Source organism: Trachemys scripta, chromosome 5, assembly GCF_013100865.1.
Source record: "Trachemys scripta elegans isolate TJP31775 chromosome 5, CAS_Tse_1.0, whole genome shotgun sequence".
Lineage (NCBI taxonomy): Eukaryota > Metazoa > Chordata > Testudines > Emydidae > Trachemys > Trachemys scripta.
Genome location: NC_048302.1, coordinates 43,528,053 through 43,535,277, shown reverse-complemented (window position 1 = coordinate 43,535,277; position 7,225 = coordinate 43,528,053). Strand labels below are relative to the sequence as shown.

The window sequence follows — 7,225 nt, the reverse complement described above, 5'->3', positions numbered from 1 at the left end:
GCAATACATTTCAACTAAGAATTATTTCCAATTTGGGGTATTATCTAGTACTGGTGACTGTGTAAATGCTGGCTATTTAATAAGATACTGGATACTCAGAAGGAAGTATGGGGAGAGACATGGCCCTGCAGTTGAAGATGGTTGCAGGAAGGAGTTGTATTTGTTTTTGAGGGAAAAATAAGCTAATCCATATCAAAGAAGATGACTGTTTTCTGCTTAGGGCCATGTTTAGCATTTTTTACCTGCCTCTCTGTTTTAAACCAAGAACAGGATTATATGAAATTGATTCTACTAAAATTGCAGAAAATTGGTTATGAATTGGTGAATCAAGCCATTCCTAATTTCAACAAGATTAAATTCCATAACAAATACCTTCACTCACCTATAAAAGTAAAGTTCATACAAGTCTACAATCTTAGCTTTAAACAATGTTTTCATGTATAATTTCACAGATCACAAACACCACAATTGGGTTTTCTTGATATTTTTATAAAATTTGCAAAGATATAGCACAAATTACACACACTGAATGCTAAATATGCACACATTTCATTCAATGAAAAAGTGAAAGTAAATATTCAAAGTCTATTACTTGTATATACAGTTTCAATCCAAATTTACATTTGCATCATTTTCATGGATAGAAAGAGGCATGGATCAAACAGCTCTGAGATGTATGACTAGTATGTTGAAAAGATGCTATTTAAAGTGTTCATTTGCATCAATTCCTACTATGTTAGTTCCTATTTTCCTTTGAAAATAGGTTACTTCTAAAAGGCTCAATTGTGTATTGAAATTACTTTAACTACTAGGAAGGCCACTGTTATATACTCATTTACAAGTGCGTATGTGTTCATAATTGTTCCATTCAGATTCACAAGGTAACATGACTGAAAAATTTTAATGGACTCGAAGTTACATCAACTTCTAAAATCCACTACAGGTTTAAAAATCATTCTTTGGATGTTGAGTCGTTTAGGACACCTCCCAGTAGTAAGGCATCAGTGTTAGACATTACTTCTAGTTATAAAGTTAACTGAAGGCTGTTTGGCAGTTAACAAGTATAGCAAAAATGAACTCATTCCTATCTTCCCACCTACCTTAGAAAGAAGTCATTTCCTCAATTATACTAAATCTTCTAAATCAAAATAAATGACAATAAGTAATTACGGGTGATAAAACTCGTGATTTTACTCATGTTCCAACACTAGAAATGAATGTTTATTTGAATTGTTTACATTTAATGAAACTAATGTCTTGACCGGTTTGTTGAAATCTCATTTAGTCTTATACCTAGCAGAATTTTAAATTATAACTTCATTCACATATATTCTAAAATAGAAAAACAAATTTAGAGTGAGTGCTTTAATTTTTAAATTTGTCTCAAAAGTAAAACTAAATATTGGAGTTGAAATTAAAATAAAATCTTAAAAAAAAATCGATCTGCTATACCTCTCGTAGCACACTTTATAACCATGAAATAGAGAGAAATGAAAAAAAAGAACCTCTATGAAGCTGAGGATGATTTGAATATTATTTGCTATTTTATGAACCTGCAAAAACTGCAGATATTTAGTGAATTTAGGACAGTACATAAATCAACATACCCACTTTCCCCTTCTACTTTACTTTTGCTCACATTCATATAAGAACAAGTGTTGAACACTTCCTTAAAACTAAACCAGTTGATGTCCACTTAGAAAACTCCACACCTAACAAAACACTAACTATGGAGATCCTGAAATAAAAAATAGAAAGCAAAATAATTAAATAGAATCCAGAAGCACACACAGTTCCTTAGAGTTTCACATCCTTAAATGTGCTTTTACTTTTTACAAAAAAAGCAAATATTTTTATAGTTATATATGTAAGAAGGAGCCTACAAACTTAGATCCTTTCTGTAATTTAAAAAAATATACATTCTCTTGGCTTTGATACGTACAATTAATAATTCATAATGGGAAAATTAGGTGAAGAAAGCTCAGTAAGTAACATGAATATATTGTATCTTCTTTAAGAAGTATGAGCTAAAATGTAAGGCATTCCCAAAATATTTTTTGCATATAGTACAGGAATGCCATTTTTGTAAACAATAGCTCAAGGAAAGCAATACTGAAACCATAGACATTTTCCTAGAAACCCTTTGATGATCTCAGAAACAGCCACCCCCAACCATGGGAAACATTTTTAACTTTCTTGTGAAAGAGAAAATGCAATCCTTTGTCTTCCCATACATTTGTTTTTAATCAAGCATTAGAACGGTTCCCCCTGAAAATTTCTGAACTAAAATATTGATGTAAAAGTTGGCCTCAAGAGCATTAACTTGTCTTAAGTCTATTTTTCAGATGTCACCTTCTGTTGATTTTGTGGCAGCGCTGTTCTGGCCTAACTTGTCAATTGATTCCTGCGCAGTATTCCCATCGTGAAAGTTTACTGGGATCTGAAACTGATGGTCAGCTGTGGTTTCAGCAGCAATTAGAGTCTTAGAAGAGGATGTAGGCTGATGTCTAGGACAACCACTCTCCTCACCTATTGAAGGTGAAGGTCTTTTTCTCCCAGATATTTCACTAAGAGGAGGCTGAAAACATTAAATTAACCAGTTTAGTATTTTTTCTACAAGTATAGATATTACTACTTTTACTTTCATAGTAGAAGATCCAACTAGAATGACATGTTTAAAAGGTAGGAAGACTAACCCACTAAAACAGTGCTATTGTTATGAAAAATCTTTATTATAAACTCAGTAGTGTCCTAGTTTTTTTTTTTTATAGACAAAATCCATGCCCCCAAAGATTATATAGTCTAATTGAATTTTAAGATAGGTATTTGACTCCGTCCTGGCATTAAAAAAAATAGTCAAGCATGAAAAGAATAATCCAAAACAAAATATGTGGTGACAGTTAAGAGAAACGTGAATTAAACGAAACTGTCCCACGCTAATGCTCTGGTGGTACACAAGGTCCCCGCCCTGTGCACTGAGCACCATCACCTACCCCAAAGTCACTGAGTTGGGAGCACACAGCACCTAAAGGAACATTAATTGGCTACCCAACCACAGTCTTAATGCCCAGCCATTTATGGAAAATTAACATTACATGAAAAAGCACAGAGTTTTCCTTTATACCAGGAGACAGACTCACAAACAGCAATTGAAGTCAGTAGACACTAAATAGTAAGTGTGATGGCTGTCAGTGCAATTCAGTAACAACTGCTCACTGGACATTATTGACTTGCTGCATTCTTATAACTAGCTGTTGAGAGATTACCTGCACTAAGAGCACTAATTACAGGTACATGGTCAGGTAATTAAAAACAAAAATGTCCTTACTTATTAGCTTAAGTTTATTAAATTGAACATTTTCTAAATCTATTTTTTTCCATTAGTTCTATTTAGCATTGGCATTTCACTCATCCTAGACAGTGAAAATGGATTAATCAGTTTCAATTTAGTTTAGTTTCACATTCTGGCTTCTTGTACCATGCTGCAAACATTAAAAATTAACAAATCTAAACAAAAGTATTTTATTTAAATGTTGTAAAAAACCCAAAACAATCTTGGTTTTACAAAACCTAAATTAACCTGATAGTGTTCCTTTAGCAATAGTACAGTGAATGCTTTGTTAGCAGAGCTTACAAACTTACATCAACTCTGAAGTCCTCCAGTCTCTTAAAGTTACAAAGGTATTCCTGCAGTTTGGGGTCAACGGGTAGAGTTTTGGATTGAGAGTATTTCAGATAAGCCCAAAATTTTTCTAATCCATAAAGCTGACCTAAGAGCAGAAAAGATCATTGACAATTTTACAAGTTACAAAAAAGGAATATTAAGTACCTAACTGTAAATAGGTAATTTCTCACAATTCCCCCCATCTTTAAAGAGCCTTAAGAAATGGGAATTACCAGATTCATAGTCTTTTTTTGTTTCTTCTTGAAAATCCTTGAAGATCTCTTGTCTGAATTTTTTTTCCAAACCATAGCTGTAAAATCTAAACAAGCATTCCAATCCATACCTGCAAACAGAGAATAATGATTTAAGTGCATATTACACTTCCTCAAGGGATGTAAATGTTCTGTCCTTCCCCTTTACACTTGAGTAAAAATTAAATACCATGGTTTGATGTTTTTCCTACCCTGCTGGTCCCTTCCTTCCCTCCACCCATTTTTACTTACTTCTAAATTTCTTTCACTGTTGTAAGTATTCAAGGAGTCAAATAAAAGAATGGGCTCTTATAAAAACATACTACTGACAATGGGTCTCAGATGGTCCCTCAGCTCCCACAATTGTGTGTGCAGCCCATGGAAGACAGGTTGATGCTTTGGTTTTCCTATAGATTGATATTTTTAACTTTGCAGTGAGGAAACGTGCAGAATACTTGAAAGATGCCAAGAGCTCGTTGACTTCATTCTCTATACATTTTCCTCCACTTTGAACCACGTGCTTTGTGGAATAATCTCCACTTCTAACATGTCAGTCGCTTGAATCCTTGAGCTTCTGGAGATGTCAAACATATGGAATCTGTAGATGCTAAGCAAGGACTTCAGATTTTCTTTATTCCTTGATTACTTGGAGACATTCTCAACAAGATTTTTCACTCAAACCTGCCATGGCACACCCCCTTAAAACACAGTGTAATTGTTTGTTAAACTCCAACAATATGCTTGTCACTGGTACAAGACAAATAGTCTCTGCCTTCTTGCTTACAGTCTAAAAAATTAAGACAGCATGTTAAACAAGTTCCTTGAAACCAATGAACTGCTGTTTTGTATATCTTCACTTCTCCCAAATCCAGGGAAATCTATCTAAACTCAAAATCCCAATTTTGAGGAAATTATTGGAATATTTTTCTGTTTTTCTAGTAGTCTGAACAAACAAGTTTTCCTCTTTTTCCGACTCTCTTTATAGCTGTGAGCGAGTTATTATATATAAGGTCTACCTTAAGCAGATGTTACAAAACAGATCCAGAAGTCACTTGGTGAAATTCTAGATCTGTGTTATGCAGGAGATCAGACTAGATGATCCAAATGGTTTCCTCTGGCCTTAAAAATCTATGAATCTAAGCAGCAGCAGCATCTCTACCTCATATTCCTCACAGTCAGTAAAATGGGTAATACTTATTCTGCCTTCCTTATTGTGAGGATTAGTGTGGATGTAACACTTTCCAATTACAAAGGTGAAGTAGTATTATATACTACATTAAAGGATTTGGAAGAAGCTCTATCATGTGCAGGGGAAAAAAATCTTTCATGGATAAATCACAACTAGAGTGATCAGATCCTACATCCTACTTTCAGTATTATACCAATTCTCCAATTCTAAGCATTGCAAAAAATATGAAGACCGCTGTTTGAACAAACGGAAAAAAGAACTATAGACTATTAAGCTACATGGAAAGAATAAGCCTAGAAACTGTTTATACCACAAAAACTATCATCATGCAATTGTGCATTCCCTGCAGAGCCAAAACATCCTGTAAGTATATATACCAATAACTCACTAAACTGTCCTAAATATCAAAGTATATGAACACTTAATTTTATAAAAAACCAACTTGATAGTCTATTTTGTCATACTCTCTCTTCTCTCTCCATTTCCAGGAATAGAAGGGATGTGTTTTTCTTCTTTTATTATCTTAATTATGGAAAAGGACAAATAGATGGGTTTTGCATTTTGTCTTGAGGACTTGTAGGGTTTATAGTCATTTTAGATCATTTAAAAAAGGAGTGTGGAGAGTTCCATCATCCTTGCAGCTATGTCGGGGCAGAGGGTGGAAGAGAGCACATGCACCAGACCTTGGTAATTTAAAGCCAGAACCTTAAAACCTGACTGATGAGCAGTCAGTGAAGTGACCAACACACCAGATGGATGTGTTCTTGTTAGCTTTGTGTTGCTCAGTAGGCAGGCTGCTATGTTCTGTAACAACTGCAGTTTCCTCAGCATCTGCAGTTTCATTCCCATATACAGTGTGATACAGGAAGTCTGGAATTCAACGTACAGGTTGCTGTGGCCTACAATTCATAAATCAAGATAAGGTGGAGTGTCCTGCACAACAGTAGGCAGAAGCAGTTCATTCTGGCTATTGTTATTTGGGTAACCAGCATCAGCAAGTTCAGCAAGACTCAGGCTGCATACCAATTTGATGATGGGAAAGCCTCTCGCTGACTGGTAAAGCATTAACTAGTTCCTCAGAACATTTCACTCTCCTCATCAGCATTATCTATGGTACTTGTCCAGTTTTGCTTCAGTCAGCTGTTCTTCATCCAACAGTTGATCTCATTCAGGCTCAGGGACAGCTAGGAAACAGTACTTATCTTTATTTCATAAGCACACAGTAGGGCTGGGTGTGTTTCCATAGTGCTGGCTTTTAAAATCATGGTCTGACAGACAATAAATAGGATTTTGGAGAGCATAGAGCTTTGGGAATTTTCACATAAGCTCTGGATGTGCATTTCCCATTTCCCAGCACAATCCTCTGAATTCAGAGACTGAGGATTAGGAACCATACTATCATTCTAATGCCCTATAATATCTTTGAAAGTGAGCTAGCAACGTTCCATACAATATTCTAGGACCGCATGTACCTTCTGCCAAATCTTTTGAAGAACTTGGAAATCACACTAAATTGTGGCAGGTGTACTTTACATCTAACTCCCCATACATCAGAGACATCTGTCACCAGATTTAAGAGCAGTCAAGGACCTAACAGAGTTTAATTACTTTAGTGTTGTATCCGATAGCAAAAAGATCCATCATCACTGGATGACCCTCTCAAAGATTTACTTTGCTACAAAACTTCTGCTCATGGTGGCCTATGATTCTGTGATTTATTGGGTAGTATGACTTTTCCCTCTTTTTTAAAATGCTGGTCAGATGCACCAATGAGGAAGACATTTTTATCTGAGATAAACCATTCCCAAAGACTTGCTGCTTCTTGATATAAAAACAGAAGACAAAATTCTTCTGGGATTTTAACAGTACATTACCACTATGTTACCTGTGAAAACCTGTCCCAACTTACATTTGATCAGAGGAGCAACATTCAGAGAGCAATTTACAGGCCCAAAAATTGTGCGCACCATATGACCTCCATCAGTCTGCAAAGGTCTTGGGTCACCAACAGGCCCAGATGAGTATCCAACAACCTAAACTACGAATGTCCATTTTAACAAAGACAGAACTGATAGTGCAAAGGAAATCTCCAGCAAAACATGATCTAGATGGGATCATCAC

General features: G+C 35.4%; 1 protein-coding gene across 2 annotated transcripts in view; it reads right to left on the bottom strand.

Moving 5' to 3' along the window:
- Window positions 1-468: 468 nt before the first annotated feature.
- The window catches only part of LARP1B (La ribonucleoprotein 1B), a 106,243-nt gene continuing 99,486 nt past the window's right edge, over window positions 469-7,225 (bottom strand). Inside the window, exons 17-19 of one of the 2 annotated variants that reach the window (XM_034770975.1) lie at window positions 3,898-4,007; window positions 3,643-3,770; window positions 469-2,578 (exon numbers count right to left, since the gene is read on the bottom strand). In XM_034770975.1, coding sequence (XP_034626866.1) covers window positions 2,342-2,578; window positions 3,643-3,770; window positions 3,898-4,007 — 475 coding nt within the window. In that variant the 3' untranslated portion in view covers window positions 469-2,341. Of the gene's footprint in view, window positions 2,579-3,642; window positions 3,771-3,897; window positions 4,008-7,225 lie in introns of those variants that run through there. The other variant, XR_004645787.1, reaches the window with a different exon arrangement.